Source organism: Notechis scutatus, chromosome 4, assembly GCF_049901735.1.
Source record: "Notechis scutatus isolate UNSWTSFEM ecotype Mainland chromosome 4, rNotScu1.2, whole genome shotgun sequence".
Classification (NCBI taxonomy): domain Eukaryota; kingdom Metazoa; phylum Chordata; class Lepidosauria; order Squamata; family Elapidae; genus Notechis; species Notechis scutatus.
The window spans coordinates 53587224-53606326 of record NC_142012.1 but is presented as its reverse complement, the minus strand read 5'-3'; the positions used below and the strand labels follow the sequence as shown (position 1 = coordinate 53606326).

Genomic DNA, 19103 nt, shown 5'->3' with positions numbered 1-19103 from the left:
TTTTGCTTTTAAAAGAAGTTTGTGTTTAATTACATTTGACGAAGCTTGGGTTCGTCAGGGGTGTGTGTCATAAAATGGGGTGAACCTCACTGAACCAATGTTCTCGCTTAGCAACCTTCATTTCGGGGCTTCCTTGTCGCCGTTAAATTGAGGACTGCCCATATTCCAATAACTGTTCCGGGGGGGGGGGGGACTTCCGGCTTGGCTAATCGGTGTTCCTTTGCTTGTTTTTTATAGCGCGATCCATCTGAATCGGTGTCCGTGAAGGACGTTTTGGCCCGTGCCGCGGCCAAAGGCCTGTTGGACGGGATCGACCTGGCCAAGCCATCCAAGAGAGAAGAGAAAAAGAAGAAGAAACACCGAGCCGCCCCGTTGAAGAATCCAATTAAAGAGGCCGTGATGCAATCCCGGATTCAGGAGTTCCTGGAACGAGAGATGAAATCTGGGACGATGGAGACTGCCTCTCCCGGGTCAAAGGTGCCTTCCAGCAGCTCTCAGGTGATGAACCAAGCCAGCGAGCCCATCACCTTGAAGAAAGCGACCAGCCCTCTTTCGAACTCATCTCTGCCCATAATGGCCAAGAATAATCTCACCGCCACCTCCACCATGCAAAAGGTCTTGGAGAAACAACGGAATGCCGGGAAGGCCAGGAACGATGACCGAGTCATGATTTTGAAGCCGGTTGAGATTGTCCTCCCCCCGGTGATGATGCCGTATTTTAACCCCCAAGGGAACAGGGCCCAGATTTCCACGAACCACTGTTACTACCGCTGGTTCGGGGCAAAACACGGGGCACTCAGCCCTTCAGCATCCAAAAGACTGATTAAGTCCAAAGAGCCTTCCTCGTCTACAGCAACCAAGCACTCTCGTCCGTGGCTTTGAAGTTTGACTGCCATCTTGGTTTCTTTTGTTTTTGTTTTGTTTTTCCACACACACCCCCGCAGAATTTGAGACCGATTTTCATTTAACAAGTCAGCTCCCTGAATATCGTTTTGGGCCCTAAAGTGCTTTTAGAAAAGAAATTGGAAACCTGGACCTCTTTTTGAGGTAATTAACAAACGAGCTGTTTTACAAATTAACAAACGAGCTGTTTTTTTTTAAAATTATTATGATGTCATGCTTGCATCCAGTTTCGGTACCTTTTGAATGTCAACCCCCCCCCCAAAAAAGCACACTTGGATTATCATTGGAGGGAACTTTATATAAAGTTTGATGCGGGCTAGAGCTAATTAGTATGTTAAGCCAGGACAGACCTACTTGTGTCTGAATGGCTTTGAAGCGACTTGAATTTGTAAAGGTGAACTGTAAACGAAAACCAGGGCGGGGGGGCTACATAGAAAAATAAAAGAGGCTTCGTTTTTAATCCCCCCCGAGATATTTCAGATCATTTTTTTTTTCTTGGGAATTGGGAATGCGTTCCCTGTTTCTGACTTTAGTTTCTGACCTCAACTGATCTTTGTAGAGACTCCCGCTGGATTAAAAGCCCACTCTTAAGAAAGAACCGCACTTTGAAAAGTACAAACTGGCTTTGGAAGAGAAATCCTAACTAAACAACAGACATTTGGATTTCAAGAGGCTTTTTTTCTGGCGTTGGTGTCACTATTAACATGCTTTCCTTCGGCTTCCACGTGATCCTGGGCTTCATTAGCAACTCAGTATAAATCATCAAGTTATTAACGCCGTACGGTTGACTGGAAACGGAGCATATTAAACAATTCCTGATTAATTCTTTTCTTGGCTTCTTTAAAAAAAAACCAATGATTTCTTTTCCCCTGCCAAAAACAGTGAGCGAATCTGGTTATAATGTATGCCATGTCGGAACCAATTTGTGGGTTCTAGAAATAAGGTTCTTCATAACCGTCGATTAATGGCATCCTTTCTAGACTAATCGATGGGCATTTCCTGATTTCAATTATAAACTTGCTTCTAGAAATCGTACAGGCAGTCCCTGACTTAACAACCACAATGGAGCCAGTGGTGGAATTCAAAATATTTTACTACCGGTTCTGTGGGTGTGTGCAGAGCGTTCTAAAACAGGCAATTTTAAGCATGAAAACTTGCCGACAGCGCTGGTGAGTAAAACAGCTGAGGTGCAGAAATCCGCACTGCCATGCCTATCAGCCGAGCTACAAAGGAAATATAGGACAGGAAAGGGCGGAAATGGGTGGGCGGGGCCGACTGCTGACCAGCGCTACCAGATTGTTAGAACTGGTGTGAACTGATAGCATACCACCACTGAACGGAGCCCCCCAAAATTGATGTTAAGCGAGACACTGGTCAAGTGAGTTTCACTCTATTTTATGACCTTTCTTGCCTCCCTCCTGATTGTCAAGTGAATCATTGCGGTTGCGAAGCTAGGTTTGTTAAAAGTGAATCAGGCCTCCCCATTGACTTGAAAGTCGCAAAAGCGGATCACGTGACCTCGGGACACAACAGAGATCATGAATATTGAACCCGCTGCCGAGGCCTCTGAATTTTGATCACATGATCATGAGGATACTGGAAGGGCCGTGTGAAAAACAACCGTAAGCCACTTTTTTGAGTGCCCGTGTAAATTTGAACTAAATGAACTGTTGTAAGTCGAGGATTAACCTGTAGTTTGGCTAAGCTACTGAGCTTCTCCAGAGTCTGGTCCCACATTTTCAGTTAATTCAGCTCTAGGTTCAGGGGTGGATTCAGCCAGTATGGACTGGTTTGGGTGAACTGGTAGTTCCAGCGATGAGTTGGCCCTGCCCACCCACCCCTGTGCTAGTCTGTCCCATATTTCCTTTGTTTGAAGCCTGTTGTGGTTCGCCAGGAGCAGATTGCAGTGGAATCGTACAGTGGGGAAGAACGGGGACCAGTCCGGGAGTCTCCAATGCGGAGATGGGGCCAGTACCATCAGTAGGGTGCCGACTGCAGAGTCTTCGGAGTCTGGCAGCAGTGAGGCAGAGGAACAAGGGGAGTCTGTTCTCAGTGCGTGTGTGCACAGAGCTGCTAGAAGGCAAAAGCAGCTGAGACAAAGGGGGCAACTCAGGCGTAAGGCTGGGAGGTGATTGCCCTTCCCATAAAGGATAAAGGAGGTGCAAAGGTAGAGAAACCTTTGCAGGAAGCAAAGTCATTCGCTCTGTTCGGATTAAACCTTAAAGCTGTTTGGATGATGTACTTAGGTTGGTTTTTTTTACATTTAATTTGACACTTTAGTTGTTGGCAGCAATTCAAAGGAAAGAAAGGTGGGTGCTTATCTTGAGGAACTGTTTGGACTAAGCATGTCTCAGGAAGCCTTGGTCGGAACAAAGCTCAGCTGATAGGCATGGCAGTTTGGATTGCCTTACCTCAATTGTTTTCCTCACCATGGCTGCAGTAGATGGTTAAGTTTTAGAGGTGTTTTCAAACACCCCCTGCGCACTGCATGCTCACCAAACCGGTTGTTACACCAGTTGAATCCCACCGCTCTCTAGGTTGCATTGTGTTGTATTTTAGCCGCTACACCATTGCTTGCTTATGATTAGCTAATAAATTTAGCTCTCCAACTTGCTTTGCTCCAAACAGCTGGCTGGGGAATTTCTGGGAGTTGAAGTCCACAAGTCTTAAAAGTTGCCAAGGGTTTGACGCAGCTTGTTTTAGAAGAGAACAAATTAGTATATTCTTTCGTTGAGTGCACCGGTATCCATAACAAGGGTTAAAAAAAAGAAAATCCAGTCAAGATTATGACTAAAGTTCCAATTTATGTATAGCCTTAATTCTCATGATGGAAGACACCATTTTATTTCATTTTTTAAAGTTACCCTAGCAAAATGCTCTTATTGATAAACACGTTTGGAGCAATGCAAAATACAATAGCAAAATCTGCTAAAAAATTACTGCCCCCCCCCCTGCCCACTTTCAGCCTGGCGAAATGACCACTCCCAAAGTTCAATGAATGTGCAGACAAAACGGTTCATGTAATTAAATTTATTCTTGCAATGGATTACATTTAAAGGTGTCAGAGGTGGACAGTGTCTGGGAGGGAAGGAAAAAGAACATTTTATTTCAAAACAGAGCATTTCACCTAAACACAAGGAGCTCTCACTGATACCAACTCGGTGTGTTTTTGTTCCGTTCCCTTGGACGGAAAGGGAGGGGGGAATAAAACGTACATATTTTTCTTTGAAACTCGTGATGCCAGAGAGAGTTGCCAAGGATCAAAATGACAAGAGGTCTAGATCAAGACAATTCGAGAGAGGCAGTGATTTTTGAAGGACGACACCATAAATCTCGTTGTTTATGGAGATTATCATCCAGGTCAGGGTTGTATTTCTTTTCCCCAAAAGGCAGCTGGATGTTATTTTTCCTGGAAGACGTTTCGCTTCTCATCCGAGAACTGAAGAAGCTTCTTTGATGAGAAGCGAAATGTCTTCTCATCAAAGGAGAAACTTTAAAAGAAGGAGAAACCTTCTGAGAGTGAGAACAATCAACCCATGGAACGGAAGTTGCCCTCAGAAGTTGTGGGAGCGCCATCATTTGAGACTTTCAAGAAGAGATTGGACTCCCATCTATCAGAAATGGTGTAGGGTCTCCTGCTTGGGCAGGGGGCTGGACTAGATGACCTACAAGGTCCCTTCCTCTTATTATCTGTTATCTGTCTTCAAAGGGAAAACAAAGTCCAGTTGCCTTTGGGGAGGGGGAACAATAAAAGTAGATTTTTTTTCTGCATTAGATGAGCCTGCTCTGTTTCATTGCCTCCAAAATTCTTCTTAAAAAAAGCAATTCTTGGAAATTTGCAAAATGCTTTTCAAAGTGATGGATAAAACACATTCCACCTGTCCCTTTATCCCAAGCCTGATAATTCTGCACCCAGAGTTTAATCAGGGAGAAACTCCTTGACTTAGAAAATGGAATTTCATGCAGTTTCTTTTGTCTTGTTAGTAGCTCTTCATTTTTATTTTTTTGAACGAGGCCATGAATCTCGTTTAAATCGATGCTGGGTGGACCAAGGCAGAGAAAAGGCAGGAAGTGATTACAAATTAGTTCAATTATAATTAACCCCCTTTCTGGAGTAGATCAGTGAGGTTGCCCAGTGAAAGCAGAATCTAACTTGGCTTGTGTGTTTCCAAAACAAAAAAAGAGAAGCCATTACACGTCATTTTATCATTTTCTCTTACGTCGTTAAAAAGGTCGACTACAAATAATAGGAAATTCCTCCCTATGATACACTGTGTTTAGTTAGGGCTGGATTGATGGGTTGAGTTTGCACCTGGCTGCTCCATAAATGGGATAATTTGGTAAAAAATAAAATACAGATAGTCCTCAACTTACAACAGTTCATTTAAGTAACCTCTCAAAGTTACAGTGCCACTGGAAAAAAAGTGAACGTTGTTATGAATGTAGTTTTTCACTTGGCACAGCATCCCTCATGGTCACGCGAGCAAATTTCAGGCACTCGGCACAACTGGTTCACATTTATGACGGCCGCGGCCATCCCGAGGTTGCGCAATCCCCCTTTGGCAAAAGTCCACGGGAAAGTCAGCTTCGCTTAATGATGGTGTTACAAATTTAACATCTGCAGCGATTTGCTGAAAACAAACATGGCAAGAGATGAGGCGAAAGTCACTTCACAAAACATTGTGCTCAGCAGCATAAAATTTGGGGGCTCAAACCGTGGTCGTAAGGCGAGGACCACCTGTGAAAACATTGGAAGCTGCATTGAATTGGTTCATCCCAAATGGACCAGGCATCGCTCCTTACAAAGAGACAGAGGAGAATGCATAGATCACAGAAGCAGCACAACAAACGCTCTGTAAATGCATTGGGGTTTGTTCACACTTGTCATCCGTTTGCTGGGGGAGGGTGGGGGGAAGAACCTGGTTTATTGGATACAGAAAATACCATCCTGAACTTGCTCGCCCACCAGGAGTTTCCAAAACTGTTTCTCTCAACGAAAGCTAAGTCGAAGGCCCTTCAGAAAAATCAGATTTAAGATGTTTCAAGTGTGTTCCAAAAACTTGACTTCAAATGGGTTTGTTGCCAGCCAGCCCAGCTCAACACTGAAATTTTATTCAAATTTAAAACTAGTCTATGGAGATTCTCCATTATCCACGGTTGTCCCAAAGTTGCTTTTCCAAAACCAACTGTATTTTCTTGGTGTTTGGTTCCCCCCAAAAAACGTTTCACTTCTCATCCAGGAAGCTTCATCAGTTCTGAACTGAAGAAGTTTCTTGGCTGAGAAGGGAAGTGATTCTGTGTATTGCCTAAGCCCGTTTTTCTGGAACACACGTTTGGCAAGCAACGGAGAACACAAAATCTTATTTGTTTTGGGCTGCTATCCAAAGGAATAAGGTAAAGGTAAACGTTCCCCTCGCACATACATGCTAGTCGTTTCCGGCTCTAGGGGGCAGTGCTCATCTCCGTTACAAAGCCGAAGAAACAGTGCTGTCTGAAGACGTCTCTATGGTCATGTGGCTGGCATGACTAAACGCCCAAAGTGCACAGAACGCGGTCCCTATTTTTCTACTTGCATTTTTTACGTGCTTTCAAACTGCCAGGTTGTCAGAAGCTGGGACAAGTAATGGGAGCTCACTCCACTATGCGGCGCTAGGGATTCGAACCACTGAACTGCCAATTTTTCTGATCGACAAGCTCAGTGTCTTAGCCACTGAGCCACTGCATCCCTTAACTGAAGGAATAAGGAGTTTTAAATCCAAAGGTGTTTTTCCAAAAGGCAATTGGATTTCCTTGTTGTTTTTCCTTGAAAATGTTTTGCTTCTCATCCAGGAAGCTTCTTCAGTTCTCCTTGGATGAGAAGTGAAACGATTTCACTTAAGTCCTCAAAAAAAACCCACCCCTTTTATCGGAGTTGTTTGGAAGAATAATAACAACCTGGGTACAAAACCTACAACTATTGATGGTCGAAAGAATAGCTACAATAAAAATGAATATTCTACTGAAGTTATTATTCTTGTTCCAAACAATTCCGAAATGAAACGATTTCAAGGGGGGGGGAAAAGTCCAACTGAAAGAAAGAAAGTCAAATTGCCATTTGGAAAAAGCACCTTTGGTGCTTTTTAAAACTCCTATTCCTTTGGTCAACAACCCCAAAATAAAAATATTTCATGTTCTCCGTTGGCTGCCAAACAGATGAATGTTTCAGAAAAACGAGCGAAGGGAATACACAGAATTCCTGGGTAGGGGCATCCATAGGGTAGGTTTCATGTCAACAAATTCAAAATGGTGGCCAGAACCATCCAACACAGCCCCGCCCTCTTATCTCGAAAAGGGGCAGGGATCAAGGCCACCATTCTGATTTTTTGAGGTGGTCAATATGGGCTCTTCCCAGTTCCTGGCTTAAAATTGGAAGTTTATTCCACATTGTTTGTTCCATTACGAGATTATTCCAAATGAACAATGGAAAAGAATAAACATTAATAATTAGCGTGCAGTTTCTGAAAAAAAGGATGGGGATTTTTTTTTAAAAAAAAAAATTGAGTCCTTCAACAGAGCTGCAACTGGCGGCCTTAGTTAAGCGAGTTAAGGAAAACTTGGTTTATTGTTTCCATTTTTGTAACAGCCGGTAAATTTTCATACCCATGTAGGTTAGTTTATTTCCCTCACCCAGAAGTATGTCTTCTTTGCATAGGTGGTGATGTCAGAACATCAGACAATAATTGCCTTGCTCTAAAAGTTTCATTGACCTGAATTGTACATATACACAAATATCTATCTAGACAGCTGTACAGCTTAAAAACAGAGGAAGACTGTGGTTGTCGATGTGGAGCCCTGTGAACTAGTTCACACATGCACAAGAAGTCAACTCTTGGATTCGTGGACTGCTGCCCTGGGAAGCAGTGGGTTGAAGGGGATGTGATTGTATCACCATCCTTTTGATGTTCTGGTGTGAATCACAGGTGATTTTCTGCTGCCTGTAAAAGGTAAGGGTTTCCTTCACACATATGTGCTAGTTGTTTGTGGCTCTAGCGGGCAGTGCTCATCTCCATTACAAAGCCGAAGAGCCATCACTGTCCGAAGACATCTCCGTGGTCATGTGGCCGGCATGACTAAACACCGAAGGTGCATGGAAAGCTGTTACCTTCCCACCAAAGTGGTCCCTATTATTCTACTTGCATTTTTATATGCTTTTGAATTGCTAGGCTGGCAGAAGCTGGGACAAGGAATGGAAGCTCACTCCATTACGCGGCACTAGGGATTAGAACTGCTGACCTTTCTGATCGACAAGCTCAGCACCTTAATATCAAAAGCTTAACTCGTCATTGAACAAAGCAAAACAACTGTTCTTTGGAGCAAGAAAGGTGCAGGCTTTTATGAGATAACTGAAGAAATTAAAAGTTTGGGAGGTCCACTTTGGCCTTCTACTACTCTCTGTTATTCCCTGTTGCTACTTTTGATTCGTGTGGGTCTCTGGCTTGGGGCCAGTTTACAGCAAGCAGCTCTATACTTGCGTAGGAAAAGAGCACACTTATGAAGTGGTGTTTAGGCTGATACAAAATTGTGTCAAGCGTAAGCAGAAGAGACGAGGGTTGGGAAGGCATGATTGATGCTTTTCTTAGAGCTGGAAAAAAACAATTGTCCAAGGACCTCTAATGTCTCTCAAGGTTAGATCTTGCTGTAGCAACCACTGTCCAAACCAATTAAAGGGGCAGTTCAAAGAAGGTGGTTGGTTTTTTTTGTTTCCAAACTTGGAAACTTTCAAGAGCTCGGACTTTCATCTCCAAGAATTCCCCGGCCAGTCAGGTTGGGGAATTCTGGGAGATGAAGTCCACAACGATTGGAAGTTGCCAAGTTTGAGAAACCTTGTTCTAGGCTGATGGATGCTAGGACTTCCTATCTTCTTTTAGACGGGACAGGAGCAGAGTGAGGTTATAGCTTGTTAAGCGCGCCCTTTTTGAATGCTTGGTCAAGTTGGCATCATGGTTCCATTGGTCCCTCTCCAAGTTGCTGTGACCCAAGAGCATCGGTGAACAGATCATTTTGCTTCAAAGAAATCTCAGGCGGCCTCCCTAGTCTTCCTCTTGAGACCATCACTTCACTTCCTCCATTGCCTCCCCAAAGAGGTCTGTCCGTCCCTGGGGAATTCTAAGCCTTTTCCTCTGGCAGGGCATCAAGTGGGACTCACGTGACACGGTATACAAAGGATCAAAAGGACACACAAAAAGGCAGGAGTGGGATGCTGCTGGTAGAACAACCAGTTCGGTGATCGCAGGCTTTGAACGCTGCGCGTGCGTGAACAGCAATGCAAAAATCCTTACCTGCTATGTTACTTTGGGGGAGTAACACAGCTGAGGAGCGGCAATCCACTCTTCCGCGCGCTGATCAGCTGAGACGATAAAGTTCAGTGCAGTGCAGGGGCGAGCGGGCGGGCCCACGTGATTGTCGGAGCGAACTGGTTCACTCCCAGCTGATCTTCAGAGTGAACCAGTTAGCCCGAACCAGTCCGAAGTGGCAGAATCCCACCTCTGACAAAAGGGATTAAACAGTCAACAGCCACAAAGGGCACCAGCCAGGTGTGATCCCAACATCCAGATGTCAGCCACAGCACTGAGATCGAAGCACCACCTGCGATGCCTGTAAGAATCAGGTGGTGCTTAGATGCCGGCCTTGTGGCCATCATCTTGACTTTTGTTTTTTCGGGTTTTTTTTTGTTTAACCAAACCTTGCCGACACTCCTGATCAATGGAAACCACACCGTTGTGTAAAGGTGTGATAACAAAATAGAAGGAAACCACCACAGGGTGCTCGGTGTGACATGTGTGGCTTGGACTTCCCGAAGCCAAACCACCGTACATCTATTGGCATTTCAACCCAAACCTCTACCTGGAAAGCATGGCTTTTTAGGTCAACCTCACCGTCCAATAAAAGTTCCTAAGAAAGCTGCAAAGTAGAACGGATCTCGCAGAACAAAAATAAAATAAAATAAAAGGACATGATTTGAATGTCCGGGACTTCAGTCAAGAGGAAATCCAGGTTGTTTCCGTGCAAATCTATCCGTAAGAAAAGTAACTAGTGAACATTCTTTGTTTTCACCCACATTATTTATATATTTATATATATATTATCATGAGGGGAAGCCATCAGTTGTAGCCTCAAGTGGTCAGTTTCGCGCACGCCTCCTGGTGAAATGTAAAAAAGAATAACCTGGATCTATGAAAGGATATAAGAGGCACTTGAGCCTTGGCGCCATAAGCATTGGGGGTGGATTCTGTTCCGAAATAAAACCCAGTCTCTATCCTGCCAAACTTCTCAAACATGGACTTAGTATGTAAACAAACACAATTTTTGGACTGAAGGCCACTTCAAATATGGTGTTGGTTTCCCACGCGGGCAGCCCTTCTCTGGAAAGAAAAACCACGCAAACCACAAAGAGAGATTTTATGCGACAACGGTACACGCCCGTCTTCTTCCCTCTATGTACATTTGTGCTAGAAAGAGACAACGAAGGACAGGTGCTGCAACACTTGGATGTGCGGTGTGACCTATGCATGCACGGGGTTGCCACAAACTGTTGTCACCTAGCTGGCACAATCCTTCCTGCGTGGAGGGGTTTCCTCTCCATGGCAGGACACCTGACTGGCATCTCCGCGTTGACGCGATGACCACGGCGCACAAGATGGAAGGTTAATCACGAATGCTCTTTTGTAAAAAATAAGAAGCTTGGTATTAGTAGTGTAGTAATACAAGAGTTAACTAATACTTGGTGTGTAATTCACTATTAAAAAAGAGGCATAGTGCTCAGGAGCGGTGAGAATCCTTGGGTTGGGTTCTTTGCAAAGACGAGCGATCATCTGATGCATCCATTCCTTCTTGGATGTATGAATCGAAGTCACGTCCGTCCTATTTACAGTCCGAAAGCAGGCCTTCCATTTCTCGGCTATCTCACATGGAGCAAAAAAAAAAAAAAAATCAAATGAACATTTAAAAAAAAAAGAGGTCATGCTTCTTTTCAATATGACTTGGTGGCGGCAAGAGTGAGAACATGCTTGTCTAATATTATTTTTCCCATTAACTTTTCCGAAAGTGAAGATTTCTGACGGAAGGCCGCCTTCATCCAGTCTTCTTTCTTTGAAACGCGGCTGCTGTTCTGTCCTTTTTCGCACGACATTTCGGGGAACGCCTGGGGTGGCTCACCCACAGGTCCGTCATGGCATGTCAGTCACAGGACGCTTCTGTTTCAAAGTGTCAATCAGGGACAGGACCCCGCGTTTCACGTTGGTGGTGACCCGTCTTGTCACAGAGTCTGCCGGAGGCGGAGGAGGGCGGACTTTCTGCGAAAGAGGTCGGGCGACCAAACACTTCTGATACCGCAGCTGCAACACAACAAAGGTATATCAACATCGTAAGGTAGCTTTGCAGGCTACCTTAAGACTTCCTAAAAGGTTGTTGTTGTTGTTGTTTTAAACCCAGAGACACAGACACAGAATCCCTTGAAAATTTTATTGACAACTAGCCGATAACCCGGTGTTTTATTGACAACTAGCCGATAACCAGGTATTTATTTATCCTAATCCTGTATTAGACAGGAAAAGCCCTGATTTTGGCGACAATTATATTAGTCCTTAAGGATAACCAAAGCCTTGTTGAAAATGTCCGGAACAAATGTAATTTCTAACGTTGGATTTTTCCCCTTACCAGAGAGAGCCCCCTTGTGGAGTACTGTGAAGCTGTTACCATGGCAACTCCATAGCGCTATACAGTAGAAACCATTTTAAGGCAGTACAGTAGAAGCCATTTGAAGGCTGTATCTTAACAGAGTAGGCTACTATTTATAGAACCATCCTACTTACCATACAAGCAGCCTGAACTGCCTCGGAGACGTTGCCAGCATTGGGTTCACACCAGAAGACATGGCACTCAAAATGCTGGTTTCCTGCATCCATAATGAAGGCGAAGGTATGTACGTCTTTTCCCACGCCCATGAAGGACAAGAAGCGGACACGACATTCCACCACAATCTCCTCTTCATCCTAGGTGTGAAGGAAAATTTGTTGCCATTAACAAATAAAAAGGGGCTTGGCTTCAGTTACCCGGTTCTGACCTAGGCTTCACAAAAATCACGATGCAGACTACTTGTTCCGATAAAACCCCTTTTATTTAGGTTAATGTGAATTCCTATCATTCACATCCAGCAAACAGTCTTTCAAGAGTGATTTACAATCACAGACCTTAACTGGCTTGGAGAGTTGCCAGGGCGATAGCTTCCAAGCGCAATGCTGTACAAGGAAATACTTGGCAAGGAGTCTCTGAGAGTCACGAACAAATCTTCACACTAATTAAACAAACTAATTGTCTTCTGCAAACCCCACTCCCCTTTTGCTCCTCTTTATTCCCTATGAGAGGGGCCATTCCCCGTCCACTTGTGTCTTTACTCCTGAGTCAACCCTTGTTCCTTAACTGTGCCCTTCTCCTAGCAGCTCTGTGCATGTGCATACTGGGAACAGGCTCCAGCTATTTGTCTTCCCCACTGACCTCCAACTCCGAAGGCAGCTGATAATTGTCGGACGGCCCTGGCCCCATCTCTGCCTCTGATGCAAAGCCCTCGTCAGAGCCTTCCCCAGACTCCAGGACTGCCCCATGTTCCTCCCCAACCTCCTCACTGTCCAAGTTTGCCACCAGCTCTGCTGACTGCTGGCGGGCCACAACATCCTTCAGATGCATGCACACATACTCACAAAGGTGTCGACCACATATTTCAATTTGACATCATTCATTATCCTAGTGGAGGCTCTTAAAGGAGTTGACACTAAAATATCCAGTGACTGGAATGTGTTATAAAATTTATATAACTTCTAGGTGCATTACTAACGTTTTATGCACCTTGTAGGAATTTAAAAAAAAAAATCTTTAAAAAAAACCCCCTTACTGCTTGGGCTGGATACCTATGGCAATGTTTCTCAACCTAAGCAACTTTATGTTGTGTAGACTTCAAACTGCTTGCTGAGGAATCTGGCCATCTTTAAGATAGCCACGGTTGAGAAATAGTGCCCTGGGGTGCAAAACATACTTAATTTTTCATTATTTCTGTACATAGGTGGCAAGAACACACGCTCCATGGGCCGCATACCATGGCTTAATCGCCTAGTTCAAGTTAATTAACTTTCCAGTTAATTAAGACTGTAGGCAGGATCGATGCAATTCATTTAATTTTCTCTCCCTAAATCTGGGATAATTACCGTTGAAAGCCTCGCTGATTTCAAGGGTTATTTTTTTAAAAAAAAAATTTTTGGAATGCTAATTAAATCGACAATTTGGCTATTTTTGTAAGTGAAGATAGTAGCACATGGGAGATGGGGTGTGTGTGTTGAAAATGCAGCGCAAATTATCCATTGTCACCGCTAAATCTGTTTCGACTGACACTACAGACAGATCTTTCTGCGTTTCGCCCATAACCTTAAAAGGCTTGGATAAAAAAAATAAAGAGAAAAAAATAAAATAAAACAAGGTACCGAAGGACGAAAGAAACAATGTGATCTACAAAATCAACTGGAAGCATTGCAACCAATTCTACACGGGACCAACATCACATCCATTAAAAAAACGGGATCCGTGGACAAGCGCTGGCCGTCAAACGCCACGATCCCAAATCCTGAATCTCTACCCCACCGACAGCAAAACAGCACCAGTTCGATTGGAGCCACAGAAAAATCATTGGCCACGCCACCACCCGCCACGCTCGTGAGTTTATCAGAGCCTGGGGCACTTCACAAGCTATTCCATCAACAGACACCTTGATATACAACCAGCCTACGAACCAGTGATGCAATTCAAATTTTTTTTACTACCGGTTCTGTGGGCGTGGCTTGGCTTGGTAGGTGTGGCTTGGTAGTCATGGCAGGGGAAGGATACTGTAAAATCTCCATTCTCTCCCCAATCCTGGGGGAAGGATATACTTCAAAACCCCCTTCCCTCCCTACCCCACTAACCTGCTTTCCAGCTCCGTTCTCCTGTGCAGGGCAACCAAAGAAGACCCAGCCGATCAGCTGGGACTTGGGAGGCAGAGAATAGATGGGGGCAAGGCCAGTCAGAGGCGGGATTTGCCAGTTCTCCAAACTACTCAAAATTTCCGTTACTGGTTCTCTAGAACTGGTCAGAATCTGCTGAATACCCACCTCTGCTATGAACCCCTCAAAATCCAAATCAACCGCACAGCCCTCCAGAGACAACCAACCCACAAAAGCTCCCTCCACCAGCAGTTCACCTCCCAATGATGCTGACCTGATGTGACCTCTCCATCACAAGACCCTCGCCTGACCCATCAAAAGACCCATCACAAGACCCTGACCCAACAGGAATATCACCTGACATAACCTCCCCATCACAAGTCCCTCACTTCACATGACCACACCTGACCCATCACAAGCCCTTCACCTGAGAGGACCCTCACCTGATGTGACCACATCACAAGACCTACTGACCATACGAAGCAGTGGTGGGATTCAACTTGTTTTACCAGCGGTGTGATGACCCAAAAATAACACAGTCACAAAAGTAGAATAAATTCCCTTTAATGCCTCCAATTTGGGCCTCAATGTCCAATTAAAGTTTGATAATTATATCAAACTTTTCCAAAAACAGACTACGAAGAGAGTAAATGCAGTCCGAACCAAAAGTAAAGATAATTAGAAGTAAAGAAAAACCCAACACAAACCACACTGGAGTCATTAACACGGCAGGTCAGGATGATAAATTGCAGACTTCCACAAGATAATGCAGAAACCATAGTTGGGAAGACACCAAAACCCCGATAAGGCTTGACCAAGATAAGGCACGCTTTGCTTCCAGCAAAGAGCTATTTAAAATGCCCCACTTATATCCTGTTTTCCCAGCTGCAACTAATGAAAGGGGTCAGGGCCCTTTCCTCTCCCGTAAGCCACATTGCTCCCTTCTCCATTCCTCCCTGCATGCCCTAGGATGAAGAGGGGATGGCCCTGGGTCTTCCTCTGAATGCCCAGCCGGACTGTGCCCTTCCCCCGTTTCTCCCACAGCCACCGGAGCCACACTCCCACTCCCTGTCAGCTCCTCAATCTCTCCCTCAGAGTCAGACTCCAACAAGAGCATGACAACTGGTTCGGTGGGTGTGGCTTGGTGGGCACGCTTTGCGCGCACGCAGAGGGTTTCCTACGGACCTTCTCCTGTAATCCTGCACTCTCCCTGTGTTCAACTGCTGACACGCGGCAATCCGCCGTGCTGCGTGAAGCAGCTGAGGTTGAAAAGCAGGAAATACTGGTCAGTATGGAGCCGGGGCAGGTGGGGTGGCCCAGCAGCTGATCGTTGGAACAAACCGGTTTGCTTGAACTGAGCCGAACTGGTAGAATGCCACCACTGATACGAAGCCCTTATAAGGAGAACACCACCAACAGTGACATCCCCTAAACTCCGCAGAAGACCTTACCGAACCTGGTAACGAAATGTTCGGAAACCATCCCACAAGCTCTGAAAACAAAACTCCACCCTCTACCTACACCCGAAGTACAAATATTCACCACTTGTGATGACCCGGGATGTGGTACAAAGGCAACACAGTCAAATAGGCAAGAAGAGTCCCTTTATTATCTCCAACTTTGCCAGGTTACCTTTGGCTGGAGAAAAGCTCTCCCAGGAACAGTCTTTAACTGGAGAAAATTCAATCCAAAACAAGGAACATACAAACTGTAACTAAAAATTCAAACAAACCAAGTTGCAGTAATTAACTTGACAGGGCAGGAGAAGGAATTTCAGACTTGAAAGTACGGCAAAACTCACACAGTTGGGAGGACGCCAGGAACGCAGATAAGCCACGGCTATACCAGATAAATTCACAATTTGCTCCCAACAGGTTGCTGCGCGTAACTTCCCTTTTTAAACACTGTGTTACCAGCTGCAGCTAAGGAAGGGAATCAGGGCCCTTTCCTTCCCAGTAAGCCATGCAACTCACATTGCTCCCTTCTCCGTTTCTCCCTGCGTGCCCTAGGATGAAGAGGGGGTGGGCCTAGGTCTTCCTCTGAATTCCCTCTCCCTTGTTCTACCTCTCCCTTGTTCTACCTCTCTCCTGCTCTGCCCAGCCGGCCTTTGCCCTTCCCAGTTTCCTCCACAGCCAAGGGAGCCACACTCCCACTCCCTGTAGGCTGTTGGGCCTCCCCCTCCGAATCGGATTCCGACAGGGGCACGACACCACTACTGCAAAAATAAATAAATAAAGTTGTTGGGTCAAGTTAAAATCCTAGCATTAAAATAGGACAAGTTGAAGGAACCGTACTCCATCGCTGATGACAGTGACAGTAGCATCAGCCACATTCATGGTGACAGGTGTCCACTCTTCTTGGTTGGAGGACTCCATCAGACTTTCTATAGTCCCGTTCAACATGTCCATACCTTCAGAAGAACAGAGACAACAGACACACAACCTTAGAACTTTAGAGGGATTCACAACATGTTGGGTTTTCCTTTGCTTCAAACATTCTTCTCTGGTCCAGATTAACTTTAACTTTAGACTCAAGCATGCTTCTTTTTTTCCTTCTCTCCCTCCAATCTGTTTCTCTCTGCCACTGTATCATCTAGGTTTTAACTCCTGAAGTTACTAATCTTCGTTAAGCTGCTGTGGGAACCTTCTCTGAATGAAAAAAAAACCCTGCCCATTGGCTTTACAAATGCAATGCAGTCTGGGTCTTAGAGCTGGGCTTGAAACTCTGTGGGCCACTTAGGGTGTGCATTCCCACCATATATTAAGTTCTCGCTGGGGGTTTCGATTTTGAGTGGTTTCATGTGTTTTATGAACATAATGTGTTGTATGAAAGGACACAGTGGCTCAGTGGATAAGAAGCCGAGCTTGTCAATCAGAAAGCCGTGTAATGGAGTGAGCTCCCGTTCCTTGTCCCAGCTTCTGCCAACCTAGCAGTTTGAAAGCATGTAAAAAAAAAAATGCAAGTAGAAAAATAGGGACCACTTTGGTGGGAAGGTAACAGCGTTCTGTGCACCTTCGGTGTTTAGCAATGCCAGCCACATGACCACAGAGATGTCTTCGGACAGTGCTGGCTCTTCGGCTTTGGAACAGAGATGAGCACTGCCCCCTAGAGCCAGAAATGGCTAGCATGGATGTGCAAGGGGAACCTTTTTACCTTTACCTTTATGAACCTAGCAAATCTGTTTAGCTTGGGTCATGTGGATTCCATAAAATTCAGTATTGGTAGAATATTTGTAGCTCAGGGTGGAACTGTGGAGTGGTTTGGTGCTGTCTGAGCTTGATGATTTTCTGGCTGATATTTCATGACCCAACCAGGGAACTTCATCAGTTAACTTTTGTCGCACATCAGATGATAAGTTATGAAGTCAGCACTGATGATGTTACCTAGTTGGGTCATGAAATGTCTGTGAGAAAATAACCAAGCTCAGAGATCATGAAGGACCCCCCAATTAGTATCTGACTAAGAATGCTAGGGGGAATAGTGTGTGATCTTAGGTTTTATCTTCCCCAGCGTAATTCCCCAGTTTAGTGACAATCAAATTAGATAAAACCTGAATGCACAACTCTTGAAAACTTTGCTATTCTTCTCGCCTTGACAGATATAATCCTGTTAGCCTTCTTCCAAATTTCCAGCAATTCCCAAATCATAGAAAAACTAATTATATCCTTTACGACAGGGGTGTCCAACCTTGGCAACTTTAAGACTTGTGGACTTCAACTCCCAGAATTCCTCAGCCAGCAAAGCTGGCTGAGGAATTCTGGGAATTGAAGTCCACAAGTCTTAAAGTTGCCAAGGTTGGACACCCCTGCTTTACGATATACCTGTCACTTCCTTGATCCACACTACTAAAGATATTAGTTACCTCGTTTTAGCAAGTCTACAAAAAGCTAGAGATAGGATAGGATTACCTCAGCAATCTCAAAGACACCTGAAACAGTAAAGGAGGATGAGGTGGTGGTGGTGAAGAATAGCAATAGCACTTTGACTTATATAGTACATCGCAGTACTTTAAAGCTCTCTCTAAGCGGTTTACAGAGTCAGCCTCTTGCCCCCAACAATCTGGGTCCTCATTTTACCCACCTCGGAAGGATGGGAGGCTGAGAGAGCCAGTAAGTATCGAACTACTGGCAATCAGCAGAGTTAGTCTGCAATACTGCATTCTAACTACAACACCAATATGGCTTTTGGCAAAGGAGGAGGAGGAGGGGGAGGAGGAGGGGGAAGAGGAGGAGGAGGAGGAGGAGGAGGAGGAGGAGGAGGAGGAGGAGGAGGAGGAGGAGGAGGAGGAGGAGGAGGAGAGGAGAGGAGGAGGAGGAGAAGAAGAAGAAGAAGAAGAAGAAGAAGAAGAAGAAGAAGAAGAAGAAGAAGAAGAAGAAGAAGAAGAAGAAGAAGAAGAAGAAGAAGAAGAAGAAGAAGAATCACCACAAACACATTTATAGATAGTCATGAAAAAAAATACGCTTACATACCCACTGGCTTAGTTACAGGTAGCATGCCCAGGTACTGCACATGAAATTTCTGGACCAACTCAGTCTTTGGTGTTGGAAAATCTACTGCAGGGAAGCAAAACATCAATTTCATCTCATCCAATTCACACCAGGCCACCTCCCTTTATTTTAACGCCAGGAGCCAGAGTGATAGATCAGGTAGCTGAGAATATTGATTCCAATAAACCTCTGCTCCAAGTCCTATTAAAAAAGGATCCTAATTGATATCTGGGGAATTAAGGAACAGAGTGCTATAAATCTTCGTTTCGTAAAATAAACCCTTCTCTTCTTGTGTCAGTTATGAGGTAGAGTCAAGGAAGCAGCTTACCTAAGCACATCTCAACATCCGCACATTTCTGACTAGCACAAGGGTTGCAAACAATGAATGGTTTAGTCAGAATGCAGCTGTGACTATCAGGTGCAGAAAAAAAAAACCAGATGCACACCTCAAGGTCCAATTAAACTGATTTATTGCTAAAAGCAGGAGTGGGGTTCTACCGGTTCGTACTGGTTCGTGTGACCTGCTTGCTCCGAACATCAGCTGGCAGAGAACCAGTTTGCTGCGACAAGCATGTGGGCCTCCCCCCTGCTCTTTCCTGTACTTTAGTCCCTTTTGCGAGAGCACAGCTGCGGCTCAGCTGTTTTAGTCACAGGGAATGCAGAAGAAGGTTAAGTATAAAACCTTTCTGACATGCGAAGCAGGAAGCAC

At 44.9% G+C, this 19103-nt stretch overlaps 2 protein-coding genes across 17 annotated transcripts in view; one reads left to right on the top strand and one right to left on the bottom strand.

The window, feature by feature from the left end:
- NSUN7 (NOP2/Sun RNA methyltransferase family member 7) overlaps nucleotides 1–1726 on the top strand; it is a 29995-nt gene extending 28269 nt beyond the window's left edge. Inside the window, exon 12 of the mRNA XM_026675336.2 lies at nucleotides 238–1726. Coding sequence (XP_026531121.2) covers nucleotides 238–882 — 645 coding nt within the window. The 3' untranslated portion in view covers nucleotides 883–1726. The remainder of the gene's footprint in view (nucleotides 1–237) is intronic.
- A 5705-nt stretch (nucleotides 1727–7431) lies between these two features.
- Nucleotides 7432–19103, bottom strand: part of APBB2 (amyloid beta precursor protein binding family B member 2) — a 95672-nt gene continuing 84000 nt past the window's right edge. For 11 of the 16 annotated variants that reach the window (XM_087965784.1, XM_087965778.1, XM_026675348.2 and 8 more), the window contains 4 exons: nucleotides 18377–18460; nucleotides 16202–16317; nucleotides 11754–11933; nucleotides 10327–11276 (listed from right to left, as the gene is read on the bottom strand). In XM_087965784.1, coding sequence (XP_087821910.1) covers nucleotides 11109–11276; nucleotides 11754–11933; nucleotides 16202–16317; nucleotides 18377–18460 — 548 coding nt within the window. In that variant the 3' untranslated portion in view covers nucleotides 10327–11108. Of the gene's footprint in view, nucleotides 11277–11753; nucleotides 11934–16201; nucleotides 16318–18376; nucleotides 18461–19103 lie in introns of all 16 variants that reach the window. The other 5 variants (XM_087965781.1, XM_087965785.1, XM_026675350.2 and 2 more) reach the window with 2 other exon arrangements.